Raw genomic sequence first — 21,621 nt, forward strand, 5'->3', positions numbered from 1 at the left:
ACTTATTTTTTTTAATAAAAAAAATTAAAAGCTCTGGCAGCCCTATTTTCTTATTTCCACCCGGCAATAATTAGGTAGAGCTGATTATCATTTGTCTGCATTCTCCAGTGACCTCACTACTGGACTCTACAAAATGGTGAAACAGAATTAACAATTGTCTACTTTATTACCTGTTTACTTCTCTCAAGTTATCTGCCTAGTTGCAGAAGGCATTCACTTTTGTGCTTCCCCTGATATTAGGAAAAACTGCATAGCATTTTATGTATACTCTGCCCTTTCAGGCATAATTGAGTTAGCTTTTTAATGTACTTTACAGCATTAAATGTGGGACAAACATCAGTGGTGCTTTTAATGCAGCAATGGGATAATTATTAAGGTAAGAAGGGGTCTTGCCTCCCTGATCCACTGACAGTTGTCTCTTCCCACATTCTTCATATCCCCTACGTAGATCCCTGGGCAAGTGTCCAGTTCTACAGGATGAGCCTTTTAGCTATAGGAAGAAGCTCAGTGCCTACGCACTTTGGACTAGGCTTAGGAGTTTGTTTTTGTTTTTGTTTTGAGACGGAGTGTCGCTCTGTCACCCAGGCTGGAATGCAGTGGCGCGATCTTGGATCACTGCAAGCTCCGCCTCCAGGGTTCACACCATTCTCCTGCTTCAGCCTCCCGAGTAGCTGGGACTACAGGCGCCCGCCACCATGCTCGGTTAATTCTTTGTAGTTTTAATAGAGACAGGGTTTCACGGTGTTAGCCAGGATGGTCTCAATCTCCTGACCTCGTGATCCGCCGACCTCAGCCTCCCAAAGTGCTGGGATTACAGGCGTGAGCCACCGCGCCCGGCCTTAGGAGTTCTTAACCTACGTCAATAGACTCCACTTAAGACGTCTGTGAACTTGGGGGAAAATTTGTATTTTTAACTACAACTGAAATTTAGCATTTCAGTCAGGGCTATGGAAAACAAACCACAGTAACATTATCAAAACCCATATGAAATCACGGTATTTTCCTATCAAGTTACAGTTGGTTATAAATATCTCAAAAAGCATTTATACTCATGACCAGCTTCAAAATTATGATAGTTACTATACTGCCTCCTAGATCTTGTCATTTAATGTGTAAATAAACGAGCATTATTACGTTACAAAATTGTTCTATTAATAGTTTAATAATTGTATTTAAACAACTGGTTTCCTTTGTAATTCTTGGTATTCTGTGCATTTGTAAACAGTCTGAGAAGGGGGTCCAGAAACCTGCCTAGACTGCTAAAGGGTCCATGGCACAAAAAAAGGTTGAGTTAGTAGACCCAAAGGCCGTATGGACAAACAGTACAACCATTTCCTGAAATCAAATGCATTCTTTTCTGATGTTTCCCCAATTAGACCCTATAAAAAGGTCGGCTGGATTGCAGACTTCTGGACTACGATTCCCAGAAGGTGGTGCGGCCCTGGGGCCTATCCAGAGTTAAGACAATAACTCCATCCAATAGTTCCTGTCCTCTCCTGACAGCCTACGATTCCCAACATGCATAGCAGCTGTTTATTCCTTGGGGACTTTATGGACTCCGAGTTATTGCTGGGATCTGTAGTTGCTTCGTATAACATTAGGGGCTGGCTTCCTTATAGCGTCTGAGGGCTCGAGAGAAAAAAAGCAAATGCAGCAATTAAATAAACGTGTCCCCTACATCCGCCCGTACCAGATCCGGATCCCGAGCGCGCAGGGGCGGAAGTGGTGGCGGCCCGCGCGGCCGGAAGTCCGGATCAGCTGATGGGGGAGGCGGCTCCGCAGCCGCCTAGAGGCCCCAGCCGCCGAGCGCTTGGTCCCGGCCTTAAGTCTCGGAGACTGGCCAAGATCACGGCTTGCACCTCGCTGTTGGGCGAGGCCCGGTTCCGTCTCTTTCCCAGGCCTGAGATTCTCGCCCGGCACGGCCGCCCTGAGCGCCCCGGCCACCCCCAGCCCCGGCTCGCCCCTCAGGCCCCGGGCCTCCCCTCAACCCCCGGCCGGCGGCCCAGGCCCCGGATCCGCGGGGGGGGACCCGGCTCCGGGGGGTGCGGGCCCCATGGAGCTGATGTTTGCGGAATGGGAGGACGGAGAGCGCTTCTCATTCGAGGATTCGGACCGTTTTGAGGAGGATTCGCTCTGTTCCTTCATCTCCGAGGCCGAGAGCCTCTGCCAGAACTGGCGGGGATGGCGCAAACAGTCAGCGGGGCCCAATTCCCCCACTGGCGGCGGTGGCGGAGGTGGCAGTGGCGGTACCAGAATGCGAGGTGAGAGTGAGCTGGGGGGAGGAGGAGCGGCAGGCCCTGCTTGGGCCTCGCTCGGGAGCTGTCCGGGACCAGGAGCTGTCCCCGACCGAGAGCTCCCTTCAGCCAGGGGAAGAGCGGGGAGCTGTCCCCGGCCGGGAGCTGTCCCCGACTGGGAGCTGTCCCAAGCTTAGAACAGACTTCAGAACTCGCTTTTCTGGCTTTCCTGGGGTGGGCTGGCTTCTCCACACCTGTGTGTGTGTGTGTGTGTGTGTGTGTGTGTGTGTGCGCGCGCGCGCTGTGGCAGGGAGATCCTGTGGACACAAAGTAAATCGTTCGTCACTCCTTTGCCTCAGAGATGGGATAAAGGAGAAGAATCTTGTCTTTGACTTGGGAATACTTAACTGAGTTCAGTCTGAGGCATACCGGAAAGTAGACAGAAGAGAATGTGGGTAGGGGGCTGATTGTGAAGAAGTGACCACTTGTGGCGTGTCACCGCATTGCAAAATGCATTGGGAGCTTCTTGCTTTGGAGTGTTGATCTCTGATCCCAGAAGCACCAAGAAGGGATCCCACCCAGAGGAAAGTGAGGTGAACTGGCCTGCCAGAGATTCCATAGTTCATAGGTTTAGATCATAGGCTTTGTTTGCTTCTGGCCATGTCAAACATCTGTCAGAAGCCAAGGCTGGGACTTGCCTGCTGTGCCTTCCTCATGGCACAGTTTTTGTCCTGGTCCTCAGTGGAAGCTGGCTTTTTTCAGCAGTTGAGGAGTTTAATTTGTGTGATTCTACTCAGGCCTTTCCAACAGTCTCATTTTCCAAACTGGCTTGTGGAGATTTCTGGTGCTCTTTTGGGACACGGAGAAATTTACATACATCACTTTTTTTTTCTTTGAAACGGAGTTTTGCTCTTGTTGCCCAGGCTGGAGTGCAATGGCACGATCTCGGCTCACCACAACCTCCGCCTCCCCAGTTCAAGCAATTCTCCTGCCTCAGCCTCCCGAGTAGCTGGGATTACAGGCATGTGCCACCATGCCCGGCTCATTTTTTATTTTTAGTAGAGATGGGGTTTCTCCATGTTGGTCAGGCTGGTCTTGAACTCCCAACCTTAGGTGATCTGCCCGCGTCGGCCTCCCAAAGTGCTAGGATTACAGGCGTGAACCACCGCGCCTGGCACATGTATCACTTTTTAGGAGTGGCGGAGTGGTGACATTCAGCTTCAGTTAGAGAGAGAATACGTCCTGTGTACACACACACAAACACACACAGATCATAGGCAGTTTTACCGTGGGTCTTCTGTGGCCTTCTGGCTTCTTTCATGTTTGAGTATGTGGGTAGTATTGGGGCTTAGTGCTCCCACACTTTGAGGGAAGTAACTGAAGTCATGGTGATGAAGATTGTTAACATATTGATATCTTCCGGGTTAGGTTAAAATCTGGGAAAACGTGCCATATTACCCCAATCCCCCCACTTCAGTCACTCACTTGCAAAATAAAGGGGTTGGCCGGGTGCGATGGCTCATGCCTGTAATCCCAGTACTTTAGGAGGCCGAGTTGGGTGGATCACTTGTGGTCAGGAGTTTGAGACCAGTTTGGCCAACATGATGAAATCCCATCTCTTCTAAATGTACAAAAGATTCGCTGGGTGTGGTGGCACCTGCTTGTAATCTTAGCTACTTGGGAGGCTGAAGTGGGAGGAAAGTTTGAACCCAGGAGGCGAAGGTTGTGGTGAGCCAAGATGGCACCAGTGCACTCCAGCCTGGGTGACAGAGTGAGATTTCATCTCAAAATAAATTAAAAATAAATAAATAAATAAAGGGGTCAACTTTTTTAAAAAGGTTTTTTTAATTCTATGATTTTCTGATCTATCTTTTAATGTGACTGGCAATTTTGTAAGATGTACAGTTTGTCCTATTATCCCTACTTTTTGATTAAAACACTGTGGAAAACCTTGAGTGGTAACTTTATCTTAGTCCAGGTGATTCCAGTTGCAGCAGCAGCTAGGTCCCCTGCGATAACTCTCTCCCCTTGAGGGTTTCCAGTGTGGGAAGTCATCATTTAGGTATGCCAAAAGTGGTCTGGCCTCTCGTGCTTCTTGAGATCCCGTCCAGGCTCTGGTCTATCTTTTCTCCTTAGCTGGAGGCCTACAGTCATCTAGAGTAAAAGAGATGGTAAAAAAAAAAAAAAAAAAAAAAAAAAGCAGTTGGAGGCAAGAATGCCAGAGGAGAGACATTAACCATGTAATTCGAATTTAAAATGTTCGTGGAATATGGGAAATTCAATGCTGAGCCACGTGAGCAGGGTTACTTGCTAGGGTCCTGGAACGTACCTCTCTGGCCAGGTGTTTCTTAAGATATCTCTGGTATCTTCTGTTCTAGACCTTAGGTGTAGCCGGCTGTGGGCTGAGGATTGTCCAGCTCCCCTTTCCCATATGGAGCCTTAAGGGTTAGTGTATCCTGTAGGGGGATCCCTAAGACTTTCATCCAGGTCTCCTCTTTCTTTCATAGTGAAGGTGAGGCCCAGGATGTGGCACTGGCATGAGTGCCAAGAAACCATGGCCCTTTTCATTTCCTATTCTCTTTCCCCTGATCCCAACCATTGTTTGCAAAGATGGACTGGTGATTCCATTGGTGGAGCTGTCAGCAAAGCAGGTGGCATTTCACATCCCATTTGAAGTGGTGGAGAAAGTTTACCCACCGGTGCCTGAGCAGCTACAGCTCCGAATTGCTTTTTGGAGCTTCCCTGAGAATGAAGAGGACATTCGGTGAGGCCAAAGGACTGATGGTGGGAAGTGGGTTCCTGATACTCCATACTGTCTGCTGGGTTTCCCACAGAACAAAGGAGACATTGTATTTGGGGCAGTGGTGAGAGGAAGACAAGGGAGGGATTGCCTGGGATTCCCCCCCTGCCCACCCCCGTCCCCCGCCCAGAGAGAGAGTGCCTAGGGTGTTGTGGTCTCTGACAGAGTCTGCCAAAGGTTATTTGCTGAGTTTTGGCTGTGTCCTCTTCTTCACCCCCAGGCTGTATTCATGCCTGGCCAATGGCAGTGCAGATGAGTTTCAGCGAGGGGATCAGCTCTTCCGCATGAGAGCTGTGAAGGACCCATTGCAGATAGGTGAGTGGGCCATCATGCCATGTGGCACACCCTGCTCCTCCCATCCCCTGGCTTATGAAGTAAGAACACACTACACACTGCAAGAAGCTGGAGCATGTTGCCTGAATAACTGCAGGGCCAGGGTCAAGGGCAGAGACCCAGGTCTTGACAGTGCTCCCTGACCACGCCCCCATTTCTCCCCAGGGTTCCACCTGAGTGCTACAGTGGTGCCACCTCAGATGGTCCCTCCCAAAGGGGCCTACAACGTGGCTGTGATGTTTGACCGCTGCCGGGTCACTTCCTGCAGCTGTACCTGTGGGGCTGGGGCTAAATGGTGCACCCACGTCGTGGCACTCTGTCTCTTCCGCATCCACAACGTGAGGCCCTCCCAATTTATCCCGGCCCTATCCTACGCTCCATCCCCCCCTTCTCTGCTGCATGCCTGGCTACAATGTGAGCCCCCTCACCTCCCCTACTCTGCCTCTCTGTCCCCCAGCTCCAGCTCCAGCAAGCCTGTTCTCAGATTATTCCATTTTACTCTGTGTCCCCTTCAGGCTTCTGCAGTCTGTCTGCGAGCCCCAGTCTCAGAGTCCCTGTCCCGGCTACAGAGGGACCAGCTGCAGAAGTTTGCTCAGTACCTCATCAGTGAGCTCCCTCAGCAGGTGGGTGAGGTCGGCACCCCCTCCTGCAATTAGCTTCAGGCCAGGCCGCATAGCAGCTTTCCTGTTAGGCCCAGGCCTCCATGGGTTCACCTAGTCCGTGTTCTGCCTGCCTTTGTCTCTTTCTCCTTCAGATCCTCCCCACAGCTCAGCGTCTCCTAGACGAACTCCTGTCTTCCCAGTCAACAGCCATCAATACAGTGTGTGGAGCTCCGGGTGAGTGTGGTGAGAAAGACGGGCAGTAGGAAGAAAGCAAGCTTGTAGTGCAGAGCGCCACTTACTCAAGGCTTGCTGTTGTCAGGCGAATCCAGGCCCCTATCTCTAGGTGACTGACTGCTTGTCATCCTCAGACCCCACAGCAGGGCCCTCAGCATCGGACCAGAGTACTTGGTATCTAGATGAATCAACACTCACTGACAACATCAAGAAGACACTGCACAAGTTCTGTGGCCCCTCCCCTGTGGTCTTCAGGTAAATCAGATCTCTGCATACCTGTGTCTGTGGTGGAGGGGGAGCGTCCCTCAGGCTGATGACAGATCCTTTCTTCTATTCTTGCCTGTGACCCCTAACTTTTATTCCCTGAACTGGCACAGTGCCTGGCACACAATTGTCACTAACGAATCGATGGAAGATGGTGACCTTGTACAGTCACAGAGTGGTCTGCTCTTACCTAGCAAGAGTTCTTTTTCTTCCTTTGATAGATCAGGAAATGGAGGCAAGAAAGATTTAAAGAGTTTTTGTGGCCAGGGGTGGTGGCTCATACCTGTAATCCCAGCACTTTGGGAGGCCAAGGTGGGCAGATCACCAGAGGTCAGGAGTTCAAGACCAGCCTGGCCAACATGGCGAAACTCCGTATCTACTAAAAATACAAAAATTAGCCAGGCGTGGTGGCGGGCGCCTGGAATCCCAGCTACTCGGGAGGCTCAGGCAGGAGAATTGCTTGAACCCTGGAGGCGAAAGTTGCAGTGAGCTGAGATCGTGCCATTGCACTCAAGCCTGGGCTACAGAGCAAGTCTCTGTCTCAAAAAAGGAAAAACAAAAATTGTTACAGATGTCCTTTTCTCTCTGTCTTCTGTATTTTGGGGCCGGAAGCCCTTTTAGGTTTCATTCAGCCCCGTCTTACTGTTATGGTTTTCTGTTCCTCTGCTTTTATAGTGATGTGAACTCCATGTATCTGTCTTCCACGGAGCCGCCAGCCGCTGCCGAATGGGCATGTCTGCTGCGCCCTCTGAGGGGCCGTGAGCCGGAGGGCGTCTGGAACCTGCTAAGCATCGTGCGGGAGATGTTCAAGCGGAGGGACAGCAATGCTGCCCCCTTGTTGGAAATCCTCACTGACCAGTGCCTCACCTATGAGCAGGTAATCACCCAGCACTGGGGAGCCCCATGGTGGCTCATTCTCGCCCTCCCCCCGCCTCATCCTCCTTTTGCTGAAAGGGACTCTGAAAGGGCTACTCTGCCTTTCTCTGAGCTGTCAGGTGCAGCTCACAGCCTTCTTTGTCTCCAGATAACAGGTTGGTGGTATAGCGTACGTACCTCAGCCTCACACAGCAGCGCCAGTGGGCACACGGGCCGTAGCAACGGGCAGTCAGAGGTGGCAGCCCATGCCTGTGCCAGCATGTGTGACGAGATGGTCACACTGTGGAGGCTGGCCGTGCTGGACCCTGCACTCAGCCCCCAGCGGTGAGTCTCCCCTGAGGCTCACCACAGAACTGAGCCTGGGCCAGCTCAGGACAGACTGAGCCTTCATCTCCTTGTTTGCAGAGACATACCATGATTTTAGTCCTTGGGAAATGGGAGGTGCTGAGCTCTGGTGTTAGCAGTGATTTATGAGTCCTTTTTCTGAGAGGCTTTCATCCTTCCCTCCCCTAAATAACACCCATTTTCAAAATTCCCCAGTGTTTCAGTGATGCTTATGGGGCTGGGTCAAGAAGTACTTCCTGTGTCCTTTTCCTGTGCCCCTCTTTGGGGTGTACACCTACTCCATGCCCATCCTTTCCCAGTAGCCCCTCAGCAGCCTCCTGCCCCTTGTTCCCACAGGCGCCGGGAACTGTGTACGCAGCTGCGGCAGTGGCAACTGAAGGTGATTGAGAACGTCAAGCGGGGCCAACACAAGAAGACGCTGGAGCGGCTCTTCCCTGGCTTCCGGCCAGCGGTGGAGGCCTGCTACTTCAACTGGGAAGAGGCCTACCCACTTCCTGGTGTCACCTACAGCGGCACTGACAGGAAGCTGGCACTGTGCTGGGCCCGGGCCCTGCCCTCTCGGCCAGGTGCCTCCCGCTCTGGGGGCCTGGAGGAATCCCGGGACCGGCCCCGGCCCCTTCCTGCTGAGCCAGCTGTGCGGCCCAAGGAGCCTGGGACCAAGCGAAAGGGCTTGGGTGAGGGGGTCCCCTCATCACAGCGGGGTCCCCGCCGCCTCTCAGCTGAAGGGGGAGATAAAGCTCTGCATAAGATGGGTCCAGGTGGGGGCAAAGCCAAGGCACTGGGTGGGGCTGGCAGTGGGAGCAAGGGCTCAGCAGGTGGCGGGAGCAAGCGACGGCTGAGCAGTGAAGACAGCTCCCTGGAGCCTGACCTGGCTGAGATGAGCCTGGATGACAGCAGCCTGGCCCTGGGCGCAGAGGCCAGCACCTTCGGGGGATTCCCTGAGAGCCCTCCACCCTGTCCTCTCCACGGTGGCTCCCGAGGCCCTTCCACTTTCCTTCCTGAGCCCCCAGATACTTATGAAGAAGATGGTGGTGTGTACTTCTCGGAAGGGCCTGAGCCTCCCACAGCCTCTGCCGGCCCCCCTGGCCTACTGCCTGGGGATGTCTGTACCCGGGACGACCTCCCTTCTACAGATGAGAGTGGCAGTGGGCTTCCCAAAACCAAAGAGGCAGCCCCTGCAGTTGGAGAGGAGGATGACGACTACCAGGCGTATTATCTGAATGCCCAGGATGGGGCTGGGGGCGAGGAAGAGAAGGCCGAGGGCGGGGCTGGGGAGGAGCACGACCTGTTCGCTGGGCTGAAGCCGCTGGAACAGGAGAGCCGCATGGAGGTGAGGGGATGGAAGGAGGGAGGGCTGGGTGCTTCTTAGCCACAGCGGGGAGGGGCCTTCTAGCTCTAGTTGGGAGTGTCAGGACCATCACCAGGACTGTGAGAATCCTGTTGCAGGCGCTCAACTAGCCTCCCTACTTTCAGTCTACTCTCTTTACTGCTTCCACATGATTTTCCTAAAATGTGGTGGTGTCACTCTCCTGCTTAAAACCCTTCAATGGGTTCCTGTTGCCCTTACGATAAAATGAAAGTGCTTGGCATGACCTATGAGGGTCCACTTGATCTGGTCTTTGCCTGCTTTGCCAGCCTCACTTGGCTGTTCTGTCCTTTGCACTCCAGTCAGCTGAACCACTCCTGTATCTGCCATGCTCTCTCTTGCCTCCAGGATTTTGGACAGATTGACCTTTCTGCCTGGAATGTTCTTCTCCATTAGCCAGTGTTTCTTCTTCTTGTCTCAGGGATCTTAAAGATCACTTCTTCTAGCAAGTCTCTCTGATACTGTCCCTCTGCCCCAAGATATCCCACCTGCTTCCCATTGACTTTTCCCTGTAATAGCTGGCATCACGGTGGCGTGCGTTTATGTATCTGGGTCTCTAACCAGAGCTCCTGTGGAGCAGCGCAGGGCCTGGCATGTAGCAAGTGTTCAAGGAATGTTGGCTGTGTGAGTGAGCATGATGTCCTGCCCCTGGAAGTTGGGACTTCAACCTCTCTGGTCCCATGTCCTCCCTCCAGGTACTGTTTGCCTGTGCTGAGGCCCTGCATGCACATGGCTACAGCAATGAGGCCTCCCGTCTCACCGTGGAGCTTGCCCAGGATCTGCTAGCCAACCCACCCGACCTCAAGGTAGAGCCGCCCCCTGCCAAGGTGAGAGAGACCCCCATCCTCTACCCTCCCTTCCCCCACTTACCCCCAGCCTGCTCCCATGCCCCACCCCAAGTGAGAGCCTCCTTCTGCCTCCACCAGGGTAAGTCAGAATCATCTGCCTGTCTCCTGTGTTTCTTCCCTTTCTAGGGCAAGAAGAACAAGGTATCCACGAGCCGTCAGACCTGGGTGGCTACCAACACCCTGAGCAAGGCAGCTTTCCTATTGACAGTGCTAAGTGAGCGTCCAGAGCACCACAACCTGGCCTTCCGAGTTGGCATGTTTGCCTTGGAGCTGCAGAGGCCTCCAGCTTCTACCAAGGCCTTGGAGGTCAGAGGCTCCATCTCAGCCTTGTACTTCAGTCTCTTTAGAGCCTTATACCTTGATCTCTATTGACACACTGAGCTCTCTCCTGTGCCCTCAGGTGAAGCTGGCATACCAGGAATCTGAGGTGGCTGCCTTGCTCAAGAAGATCCCTCTGGGTCCGAGCGAGATGAGTACCATGCGGTGCCGGGCAGAGGAGCTTCGGGAGGGGACGCTCTGTGACTATCGGCCTGTGTTGCCTCTCATGTTGGCCAGTTTCATCTTTGACGTTCTCTGTGCTCCAGGTATGGTGCCTGACCCTACAGTAAGTGGGGAATTGGGGTAGGGGTAGCTTTCTCTAAGAAAAACCAAGAGCCCCAAGGTTCTGAATCACCTTTAGGACCCATCAGGCAGCTTCATGGGTAGGTCTGTGATGATGAGGATTTTGGGTTCCCTTGCATTTTTTTCCCCATGCATGATACTTCTGTCTGCCTGACTTACCCCAACTTTTATACAGTGGTTTCCCCCACAGGTTCCCGGCCCCCAAGTCGCAATTGGAACAGCGAGACACCTGGGGATGAGGAGCTGGGATTTGAAGCAGCAGTTGCTGCCTTGGGTGAGTCTGTCAATGTCTTGAGCACATCCATGAGCTAAGCCTGGTTCAGGTCTTAAAGGACATGAGACCTGTGCGTTGTTCTGAAGGGCTATATGGTAATGGGAAGGTCAGGGTGACATGTGTGAGCCAACTAGTGCCTGTAAGAGAGTCAGGAATTCAGGGCAAAACTGTGTGCTATATGGCTGGGTGTGGTGGCCCATGCTTATAATCCCAGCAGTTTGGGAGGCTGAAGCAGGAGGATCGTTTGAGCTCAAGAGTTCAAGACCAGCCTGGGCAACCTAGCAAGACCTCATCTCTACTAAAAAAAAAAAAAAAACAAAATTAGCCAGGTATGGTGGCACATGCCTTGTGCTGCCAGCTACTCCAGAGTCTGAAGTGGGAGAATTGCTTCAGCCTGGAGATTGAGGCCGCAGTGAACCGTGATTGCACCACTGCCCTCCAGCCTGGGCAACAGAGTGAAACCTTGTCTCAAAAAAAAGAAAAGAAAAATTGTGTGCTATAGGTGTTGGATATTGTAAGGGCAGCAAAACAGAAATCTAGGGAAAGGCCTAAGGGAAGTGGTAGAATATGGAATGTGGGTTAAAAAATCAATAGGTCCTAGACCAGCGAACACCATGAGTAAACACACAATGCAATTAAGTTTTCATGAGAATGAGGAGCCCAGCTTCCCTAAAGTGGTAAGTACATGCTGGGTAAGCAAATTGGACCTGGTTATGAAGGTTTTGAAAAGCACACCAGAGCTTAGGTTGGATGTAATAGTCAATGAGGACTTCTGTAGGTGACATGGACCAAGGGAACCCCTTACTTCATATGCTGATGGCTTGGGAACCCTGGCCTCTTGCCTTTGCTGCCTTGGGAATTATGACTACTCTCAATCCCCATAAGGTCCTCTTTCTCACAGGCATGAAGACAACAGTGAGCGAGGCAGAACATCCCCTCTTATGTGAAGGTACACGTCGGGAGAAGGGTGACCTGGCATTAGCACTAATGATCACTTACAAGGACGACCAGGCCAAGCTTAAGAAGGTAAGAGACTGGGGCCGGGTGCGGTGGCTCATGCCTGTAATCCCAGCACTTTGAGAGGCCGAGGTGGGTGGATGGCTTGAGCCCAGGAGTTTGATACAAGCCTGGGCAACATGGCAAAATCCCATCTCTACCAAAAAATACAAAAAATTAGCAGCTGGGCGTGGTGACACATGCCTGTAGTCCCAGCTACTCGGGAGGCTGAGGTGGGAGGATTGCTTGAACCCAGGAGGCAGAGGTGCAATGAGCTGGGTTTGCGCCACTGCACTCCAACCTGGGGGACAGAGCGAGACCCGGGCTCAAAAAAAAAAAAAAAAAAGTAAGGGACTGAGGTACTGGGGCCTTTGACAGGCAGAGAAAGAGAGCACATTTTACTACCTTTCTCAGGGAGTTTCCAGTACAATGAGAAAAGTGCTATTTTAGGCTGGGTGCAGTGCCTCATGCCTGTAATCTCAGCACTTTGGGAAGCAGAGGCGGGAGGATCGTTTGAGACCAACCTGGCCAACATAGTGAGACCCTGTCTCTACAAAAAATTAGAAAATTAGCCGGGCATGGTGGCGCGCGCCTGTAGTCCCAGTTACTCGGGAGGCTGAGGTGGGAGAATTGCTTGAGCCCGGAGTTTGAGGCTACAGTGAGCTATAATCATACCACTGCACTCCAGCCTGGGCAACAGAGCGAGACCCTGTCTCTTAAAAAAAAAAAAAGAAGAAGAGGAAAAAAAGAAAAGTGCTCTTCTGCCCATAGGAGGTAAGTAGGGAATCTTGGGGACATCTCATAAAGAATAAGAGAAGACCAATGGTTCTTATAGGAGTGCTAGGGCCGGGGGTGGAAGAAGAGAAGCAGAGGGCATAAAGTCATTCATTGGCTTATTTCAGTATTTATTGACTATCAGTATATTCTGCCTTGTGGGTGTTAATGGAGGATACCAAGATATGTTGGGGTTGAATAAGTTACAAACAAAAGACATGTAAGCCAGGAGGTCATCCTGTGGTTTTAACTGGGGAAGCCTCCCTGAGGATGTAGCAGTTGGCCATTTCAAGGAGACAGGAAGGTAACAGAAGTCAGGAGCTAAAGGGCATCCTGTCACTGCTTCTCTGGAGGTCACTGCTTCTGTCTTCCAGATCTTAGACAAACTCTTGGACCGAGAGAGCCAGACACATAAGCCACAGACGCTGAGTTCTTTCTACTCATCTAGCCGCCCAACCACAGCCAGCCAGAGGTCTCCTTCAAAGCACGGGGGCCCATCTGCCCCAGGGGCCCTGCAACCACTGACCTCAGGCTCTGCAGGGCCTGCTCAACCAGGGAGTGTGGCAGGGGCTGGGCCAGGCCCCACTGAGGGCTTCACAGAGAAGAATGTGCCTGGTGAGGTGGGGGCACTGGGCAGGGGGGATGAATGGTGTGGAGCTATGTTGAGGTCCCCTTTCCGGGGCTCATCCCAGCGTCCTGTTTTCCTCACCTAGAGAGTTCCCCACATTCCCCCTGTGAGGGTCTTCCATCTGAGGCAGCTTTGACCCCCAGGCCAGAAGGGAAAGTTCCTAGCCGCTTGGCACTTGGCAGTCGTGGAGGCTATAATGGACGGGGATGGGGGTCTCCAGGACGGCCTAAGAAGAAGCACACAGGTAGGACAGCCTGTGGGCTAGCATAGAGGGAAGGATAATCCTGAAGGTTAAAGTCTAAAATCTGGGACTCCTGACTTCTGAGACTGACTTCTTTTGGGGGTTAGGCATGGCCAGCATTGACAGCAGTGCCCCTGAAACAACATCGGATAGCTCCCCAACCTTAAGCCGGAGACCACTTCGAGGGGGCTGGGCCCCCACCTCCTGGGGTCGAGGTCAGGACAGTGACAGCATTAGCAGCTCTTCTTCAGACTCCCTGGGCTCCTCATCCTCCAGTGGAAGTCGCCGGGCCAGTGCCAGTGGAGGAGCCCGGGCAAAGACCGTTGAAGTTGGCAGGTCAGTGGGAAGAACTCCCCATCTTCCCTGATCTGGCCCACCCTCAGAGCCATATCCCTAGTGCAATCCAACCATTGTCTCCCAGCATCCTCACTTTCCCTGGTCCTTCCCAACCTACCTGGATACCCATTTCAAAGAAACCCCAACCCCCGTCCCTACCCCATTGCCCCTTCAGGTACAAGGGCCGCCGCCCCGAGAGTCATGCCCCCCATGTACCCAATCAGCCATCAGAGGCAGCTGCACACTTCTACTTCGAGCTGGCGAAGACAGTGCTGATCAAGGCAGGGGGCAACAGCAGCACTTCCATTTTCACACATCCATCTTCCTCAGGGGGCCACCAGGGTCCTCACCGCAACCTGCACCTTTGCGCCTTCGAGATTGGGCTTTATGCCCTTGGCCTGCACAACTTTGTTTCTCCCAACTGGCTCTCACGTACTTACTCTTCTCACGTTTCCTGGATTACAGGTAAATCATTTGACCTGACCTGGGTATGGGAGGGGGATTAATTGGTGGGATAAGAGCCTTATCTTTGTGGGGGATTACTGATCTGATAAAGAGACATTATTCTCACACCTCAGTGGTGCCCACACTAACCCAACTCTGCCCTTCTCTCCTTTCCTCTAAGGCCAGGCCATGGAGATAGGCAGCGCAGCCCTGACTATACTGGTAGAATGCTGGGATGGGCACCTGACACCCCCTGAGGTTGCATCCCTGGCTGACAGGGCATCACGGGCAAGAGACTCCAATATGGTGAGGGCAGCAGCAGAGCTGGCCCTGAGCTGCCTGCCTCATGCCCATGCATTGAACCCTAATGAGATCCAGCGGGCCCTGGTGCAGTGCAAGGAACAGGTATTTCTGTGGGCAATCTGGGAACCTCTTCTGGGGTATCTGGGCAGGGAGGTTGGGCATAGGAAAGCTAAGGGCCCAGCTCTTGATTCGCATATCCTGGAGTTTACAGATGACTGTTGGTCCTCTCATGGCGACATTTTACCTATTAATGTGCTTTTGCACCCATCTTTACAACTCAAAGGTTAGGTTTATTTCTATTTTACAGATAAGGAAATGGAGGCCTACAGTTTAGGGACGAAGATGATCACTCAGGATAGAAAACTTAAGGGAAGGCCTCATACATATAAGACTTGAATGGGAGGGGGCTGTTAAATTAGTTTGGAACTGGGACTATAACCTGGGTCTTGACTTACTTTGGTCAGTATTCAGTGTGTGAAGCACTTCTGATAACGGACTCTAAGCATTGACACTGACCTCTGATGCCTCCCTGGGAATGAGACAGCTCTGAGGGAGACACTGGAATCTCATCTAACACCATCCATGTAGTAAAGGCCTTTCCCCCTTAACACTCTGTTCCCCTCTCTTCCAGGACAACCTGATGTTGGAGAAGGCCTGCATGGCAGTGGAAGAGGCAGCTAAGGGTGGGGGCGTGTACCCTGAAGTGTTGTTTGAGGTTGCTCACCAGTGGTTCTGGCTATATGAGCAAACTGCAGGTGGCTCATCCACAGCCCGTGAAGGGGCTACAAGCTGTAGTGCCAGTGGGATCAGGGCAGCTGGGGAGGCTGGGCGGGGTATGCCTGAGGGTAGAGGGGGCCCAGGGACCGAGCCAGTTACAGTGGCGGCGGCAGCAGTGACAGCAGCAGCCACAGTGGTGCCCGTCATCTCGGTGGGGTCTAGTTTGTACCCGGGTCCAGGACTGGGGCATGGCCACTCCCCTGGCCTGCACCCCTACACTGCTCTACAGCCCCACTTGCCCTGTAGCCCTCAGTACCTCACTCACCCAGCTCACCCCGCCCACCCCATGCCTCACATGCCCCGGCCTGCCGTCTTCCCTGTGCCCAGCTCTGCATACCCACAGGTGAGACCAGTGTTCTGCTGGGGGGTGAGATGTGGGAAAATACTGGAAATTCATAGGGGGTTGGAGTGGGGTACTCTGGGAGTATAATTGGGCTGTCCAAAAGTCCTGGTGAGGTGGTGGGAGTCTGGGGGACGCAGCCCAACTGAAATAAGAAATGACGTTCGGGTATCGTGGCTCACGCCTGTAATCCCAGCACTTTGGGAGGCCGATGTGGGTGGATCACTTGAGGTCAGAAGTTCGAGACCAGTCTGGCCAACATGCGGAAACCCCATCTTTACTAAAAATTAGCTGGGTGCACGCCTATAATCCCAGCTTCTTGGGAGGCTGAGATGGGAATCCCTTAAACCTGGGAGGCAGAGGTTGCAGTGAGCCGATACCATGTCCCTGCTCTCCAGCCTGGAGAATAGAGCAAGACTCTGTCTCAAAAAAAAAAAAAAAAGAACTGTCAGGTTAGCAGCTTGTGGGGGTGAAGCAGGACAGCAACATCCTAATCGAACTTGGCATCTGCCCTCTGTTCTTCTCCCTGCCCCTAGGGTGTGCATCCTGCATTCCTGGGGGCTCAGTACCCTTATTCAGTGACTCCTCCCTCACTTGCTGCCACTGCTGTGTCTTTCCCCGTCCCTTCCATGGCACCCATCACAGTACATCCCTACCACACAGAGCCAGGGCTTCCACTGCCCACCAGTGTGGCCTGTGAGTTGTGGGGCCAGGGAACAGGTGAATGGAGGGGAGGCACACGGGGCAGGGGAGGTGGGGAGGGAATCTTCTCTGCCTCTCTTTGGGCTGAGTTCCTGACATGGCTCTCATCCCACTTAGTGAGCAGTGTCCATCCAGCATCCACGTTTCCAGCCATCCAGGGTGCCTCACTGCCTGCCCTGACCACACAGCCCAGCCCTCTGGTGAGCGGAGGTTTTCCACCACCCGAGGAGGAGACGCACAGTCAGCCAGTCAGTCCCCACAGCCTGCACCACCTGCATGCTGCCTACCGTGTCGGTGAGAGGACATCCCTTTCTGTGCTCCTACCTGCAGTTGTGCCAGTGGCTCCTCAGAGGACCCTTCCTCTAGCTCTTCATTTGTTTACTGTGGGGTCAGGAGGCAGGTTGGGGTAAAGTGTGAAGAGGATACACCCTACCATGTACCCACTCTTATCTCCCAGGAATGCTGGCACTGGAGATGCTGGGTCGCCGGGCACACAACGATCACCCCAACAACTTCTCCCGCTCCCCCCCCTACACTGATGATGTCAAATGGTTGCTGGGGCTGGCAGCAAAGCTGGGTAACACCTCCCCTCCCTAGGACCATTTCCCCCCCCCCCCACCTGCTTTCCCCACCTTCCTTATCCCAGACCTCCTTCCTAGCTCTTGCTCAGAGTTGAGGCCTTGGTCGGGTATGTGTGCGTGCGCGGGGGGCGGAGGGTTACCTCAGCTCCTGGGGTGGAGGGAGGCTCTCTGCCAGGCCAGAGCTGAGATATGTAAGTTGGGTCCCTAGGGCAGAGGTGGCCACCCCCGTCTCATGCCCCTCCCCCTGCCCCCCAGGAGTGAACTACGTGCACCAGTTCTGTGTGGGGGCAGCCAAGGGGGTGCTGAGCCCGTTTGTGCTGCAGGAGATCGTCATGGAGACGCTGCAGCGGCTGAGTCCCGCTCATGCCCACAACCACCTGCGTGCCCCGGCCTTCCACCAACTGGTGCAGCGCTGCCAGCAGGCATACATGCAGGTGACAAGCTAGAATTATGGAGCAGGGTGGAGCACTTCTGGGTGGTCTTGGACCAGAGGGAAGGGAGGCAGGGCCTGGTTCTGTGCTTTGTACTAAGGCTCATCCTGCACACATCCTCCTCCAGTACATCCACCACCGCTTGATTCACCTGACTCCTGCGGACTACGACGACTTTGTGAATGCGATCCGGAGCGCCCGCAGCGCCTTCTGCCTGACGCCCATGGGCATGATGCAGTTCAACGACATCCTACAGAACCTCAAGCGCAGCAAACAGACCAAGGAGCTGTGGCAGCGGGTCTCACTCGAGATGGCCACCTTCTCCCCCTGAGTCTTTCACCCGTAGGGTCCTGTACAGGGACCCGGGCCTGTGGCTATGGGGGCCCCTCACACAGGGGGAGTGAAGCTTGGCTGGACAGATCATCCTCACTCAGTTCCCTGGTAGCCCAGACTGACAGCTGCTCTTGGGCTGTAGCCTGGGGCCAAGATGTCTCAGACCCTAGAAGCCTAGGGCTGGGGGAGACAGCCCTGTCTGGGAGGGGGCGTTGGGTGGCCTCTGGTATTTATTTGGCATTTATAAATATATAAACTCCTTTTTTACTCTAGTCGACCTGGGCCTTTCCCTTCTTTCCAAACTCCATGTGCAGATGAACCTTGAACTGGGGGGAAAACTGATGCTTTAGTCTAAGTTTTTCCCACTCCAGGGAGGCAGACAAAACAGAAAAATAAGGATGTTTATTAAGGACATTTCTAGCCCACAGCTAGGGCTCATACTCAGCTCTATGAGCCACTGTCCGACCTCATCCCCATTCAATGTGAATGACATTAGGGAGGCCGGGCCACAGGTAGATCCCACTGCCTGACTAAAGGGGCCATAGCAAGGGGTCCCTCCCATAGCCAGGTATAGATAGATACACTGCTGTGGATGAAAAGGGAAATCTCATTGGACTAATACATTCCCCTACACCCTGCCTGAACCCTCTCATTCCTCCCCACCTCCCAAGATGATGGGTCAAAGGTACCTAGTACCATGATGTGGGGTACCAAAGGAAGTCCCTTTATTCGCCCCAGAGCTATGGGAAAAGGATACTCTTCCCTTCTTAGGGGGCTACTGAGGTAGAGGGGGAGGGGCCAGGCCACTCTAATCCCCCTTGTGGGCCCTGCTCTGGGCTTGCCCCTTAGGGAAGCAGAGGGCATTTTGCTGGTATGGGAGGCTGGGACATCAGCCCAGACTGGAATGCTGCAGTTCTTCCCGAAGCCATGAGGGCACTGGCTGTCCAAGCCGGCTCAGCAGCTTCGACAACTCCAAATTATGGTTCCGGAAAAAATCCGTAAGGAAAAGACGGGACTGACAGGAGAAAATGGAAGCAGAAATGGTAAGAAGTGGGACACTAGTGGGACACAGAATCAGATCCTGGAAGTGGAGAGGGATTCCCCAGCCCCTGGCTTTACTTACCTCAGTGTCCATATCTGGATACCTCCGGCCTTTGCTCCGGCCGAGGCAGCGAGTCTTACCACCTTCAAGTCCCTGGCACCAAAATCCCTTATCGTCATCAAACCTGCTCAACAGGAAGAGGCCATGAGGTGGCAGGGAAAAGAGAAACTCAAGTTCCATAAATGCACAATGCCCCTCTCTGCCCACAGGGACATGTCTCTCCTTGTGAGACAGTAAATCCATGTCTCTTAACAGACACGGTCAACCTGCTTCCCCATTTCCCATAGAGTACTCCTCCCCTGGGTCATGCTCTCCCACCTGAGGGTCCGTGTGTAGTTCAGAAAGGGTGTGATACCCAGGAACTTCTGGATGCTCTCCATTGAGGCTGCTGGGTTGGTACGCAGCTCTTGCCCATCCACAATCAGCAACTAAAGGGACAGGGATGTGGTTCCCTCTATATTCCTAAGAAGCCTCTGGGCTGAAGGGAAGAAGAGGGGAAGGGGAAGCCCACTGACGGCTCTTGTGGGGATTATACCTGTCCAGAGGGGTAGTAAGTCAGCCAGCGCTGTAGATGGGTAGAATAGTAGCCAGGGACAAGACAGCGGTCCTGCAGGGAGCGTAGTGCCAGAGGGGTCTGGGAGGAGGCTGAAATCACCTGATAGAAGGTATAGTTCAGAGCAACTGGGTCTCCATGGGCTCGCTGATGCTGAAGGAAAAAGAGAAGGAAGGTGAAGGACTAGTGATTTGACAGTATTATTCTTCCCTTACGCTTGGTTTGGTGACAGACAGCACAGCATGGGTACCCATCCCCAAGGCACTAGTAAGTTTCTCTACCCTCACTCCTTCCTCCCTCTCTAGCAGTCACTGCCCCCTACCCCCTACCCCCAACCTTTAGCCTGTGTGTCCCTAGCTTCAGGCAGACCTGGTACCAGGAGTAAGCCCTGTCAGCAGGGTTGGTGAGCACTGCGATGATCTTGGCTCGTGGCAGGAGGGCAGCCCCCCGCCGTGGTACAACCTCTGAGTCAAAGTAGGTGGCACTTTTTTCAAATAGGAAATCAGTGCTGGCATTGGAAGGAACAGGGAAGAAATCCATGTACCTAGGAAGTAGCACAGAAGAGAGAGAAGCAGAAAAATATGCAGAGTGAAGTCTGTGCTGAGGGAAGCTGGAATGGGGTATTTTGGGGGAAGGGAGTGTTCCTCTGAGAAACATTCAAATGGGACCTAGTCTCACCAGTCAATACCCTTGTGGTAATTAGGGCCATTGAAGAACTGAATCTCCTCAAATGTGCTGGGGCTAGGGAAGCTGCTAGTTACAGCTGGGTGCAGGCTCAGGAAGAAGTGAATAGCTGTAGTCCCTAAATGGGAGAGAAAGAACAGGCCATTGTGGGAGGGAAAACCACTCAACAGCATAAGCTTGAAGGAAGTGAAAAAATAACCACTCTGGGTAGGAAAATCCCCCATGGCCAAACTACAATGATAGGAGGCAAGTCTGAGAGAGGCCCAGGGAAGGGCTAAAACAGTGGTTCTCTGCTTTAACTGTGCACCAGAATGACTTGTGGATCTTGTGAAAACACTACAGATGATTCTGATATACAACGAGGGTTAGGAATCACTGCCTCAAGAGACTGGATCAGTGAGGGGTGGATATAAAAGGAGTTCCTTTTTTTCTCTCTTAAAAATTCAAATTAAGGCCAGGCGCGGTGGCTCATGCCTGTAATCCCAGCACTTTGGGAGGCCAAGGCAGGCGGATCACTTGAGGTCAGGAGTTCGAGACCAGCCTGGCCAACATGGTGAAACCCCGTCTCTACTAAAAATACAAAAATTAGCCAGGCATGGTGGCACCTGCCTGTAATCCCAGCTACTGGGGAGGCTGAAGCAGGAGAACTGCCTGAACCCGGGAGGTGGGGTTGCAGTGAGCTGAGATCGTGCCACTGCACTCTAGCCTGGGCGAAGAAGTGAGACTCTATCTCAAAAAAAAAAAAAAAAAAAAAAAAAAACAAATTAAAATTAAAAACACTTTTTTCATTCCTGTGATTACCTGGAGAGAGGAGAGTTCCTTGACAAAAGGATCCTTTGGGTTTAAGGCAGGCCAAGAGAAGTTAGCTAAGGATACTTCACCTGTTTTCTGGGGTCCCACAATGAGGAACTTCGGGAGACGATCACAGGTTTTCTCCTTGGACCAGATATCTTTGTGCCTCTTGTCATCACAGGGATTCTGAAGCCAGGGCCAATAATCAGATAAGGCCTACCTAGTCTTTTTTTTTTTTTTGAGACGGAGTTTTGCTCTTGTTGCCCAGGCTGGAGTGCATTGGCATGATCTCGGCTCACTGCAACCTCCGCCTCCTGGGTTCAAGCAATTCTCCTGCTAGCTGGGATTACAGGCATGTGCCACCACGTCCGGCTAATTTTGTTTTTAGTAAAGATGGGGTTTCTCCAAGTTGGTCAGGCTGGTCTCAAACTCCTGACCTCAGGTAATCTGCCTGCTTCAGCCTCCCAAAGTGCTGGGATTATAGGCGTGAGCCACTGCACCCGGCCTGGCCTAGTCTTTTCTTAAACCCCCATCCCAGCTGGGCGCAGTGGCTCACATATGTAATCCCAGCACTTTGGGAGGCTAAGGTGGGCAGATCACCTGCAGTCAGGAGTTCAAGACCAGCCTGGCCAACATGGTGAAACCCCATCTCTACTAAAAATACAAAAATTAGCCGGGCGTGGTGGTGGGTGCGGATATTCCCAGCTACTGGGGAGGCTGAGGCAGGAGAATCGCTTGAACCCGGGAGGTGGAGGTTGCAATAAGCAGAGATTGTACCATTGTACTCTAGCCTGGGTGACAGAGCAA

The 21,621-nt window shown here is 52.9% G+C and overlaps 2 protein-coding genes across 15 annotated transcripts in view; one reads left to right on the forward strand and one right to left on the reverse strand.

The window, feature by feature from the left end:
- Positions 1–1,383: 1,383 nt before the first annotated feature.
- Positions 1,384–17,955, forward strand: ZSWIM8 (zinc finger SWIM-type containing 8). Of its 11 annotated transcripts, none has more exons than XM_023204913.2 (26): positions 1,384–2,261; positions 4,845–4,998; positions 5,255–5,349; positions 5,533–5,705; positions 5,883–5,990; positions 6,122–6,203; positions 6,338–6,458; positions 7,143–7,344; positions 7,492–7,667; positions 8,025–9,018; positions 9,750–9,860; positions 10,029–10,208; positions 10,303–10,486; positions 10,699–10,797; positions 11,699–11,823; positions 12,942–13,182; positions 13,281–13,439; positions 13,544–13,772; positions 13,948–14,237; positions 14,398–14,621; positions 15,151–15,639; positions 16,173–16,356; positions 16,456–16,632; positions 16,796–16,915; positions 17,243–17,353; positions 17,478–17,955. In XM_023204913.2, the coding sequence occupies exons 1-26, from the start codon at positions 2,054–2,056 to the stop codon at positions 17,936–17,938; spliced, it is 5,697 nt and encodes a 1,898-aa protein (XP_023060681.1). In that variant the 5' UTR covers positions 1,384–2,053; the 3' UTR covers positions 17,939–17,955. The 11 variants fall into 11 exon arrangements, with proteins under 11 accessions (XP_023060681.1, XP_023060680.1, XP_023060679.1 ...); XM_023204912.2 differs by having other exon boundaries at positions 1,387–2,261; positions 9,750–9,881; positions 10,714–10,797; XM_023204911.2 differs by having other exon boundaries at positions 1,389–2,261; positions 9,750–9,881.
- A 110-nt stretch (positions 17,956–18,065) lies between these two features.
- The window catches only part of NDST2 (N-deacetylase and N-sulfotransferase 2), a 10,286-nt gene continuing 6,730 nt past the window's right edge, over positions 18,066–21,621 (reverse strand). For 3 of the 4 annotated variants that reach the window (XM_023204924.1, XM_023204923.1, XM_023204925.1), the window contains 7 exons: positions 20,904–21,000; positions 20,017–20,140; positions 19,708–19,882; positions 19,321–19,491; positions 19,104–19,213; positions 18,807–18,909; positions 18,066–18,698 (listed from right to left, as the gene is read on the reverse strand). In XM_023204924.1, the coding sequence (XP_023060692.1) occupies positions 18,573–18,698; positions 18,807–18,909; positions 19,104–19,213; positions 19,321–19,491; positions 19,708–19,882; positions 20,017–20,140; positions 20,904–21,000 (906 nt within the window). In that variant the 3' untranslated portion in view covers positions 18,066–18,572. The remainder of the gene's footprint in view (positions 18,699–18,806; positions 18,910–19,103; positions 19,214–19,320; positions 19,492–19,707; positions 19,883–20,016; positions 20,141–20,903; positions 21,001–21,621) is intronic. The other variant, XM_023204926.1, reaches the window with a different exon arrangement.

The sequence above is a fragment of the Piliocolobus tephrosceles genome, chromosome 9 (assembly GCF_002776525.5).
Source record: "Piliocolobus tephrosceles isolate RC106 chromosome 9, ASM277652v3, whole genome shotgun sequence".
Classification (NCBI taxonomy): domain Eukaryota; kingdom Metazoa; phylum Chordata; class Mammalia; order Primates; family Cercopithecidae; genus Piliocolobus; species Piliocolobus tephrosceles.

Coding starts and splice junctions, on each gene's coding strand:
- ZSWIM8 (XM_023204911.2), top strand. CDS start 2,054: ATGGAGCTGATGTTTGCGGAATGGGAGGACGGAGAGCGCTTCTCATTC. Junction 14,622..15,150: donor TGGTGCAGTGCAAGGAACAG/GTATTTCTGTGG, acceptor CCTCTCTTCCAG/GACAACCTGATGTTGGAGAA. Junction 17,354..17,477: donor GCCAGCAGGCATACATGCAG/GTGACAAGCTAG, acceptor ATCCTCCTCCAG/TACATCCACCACCGCTTGAT.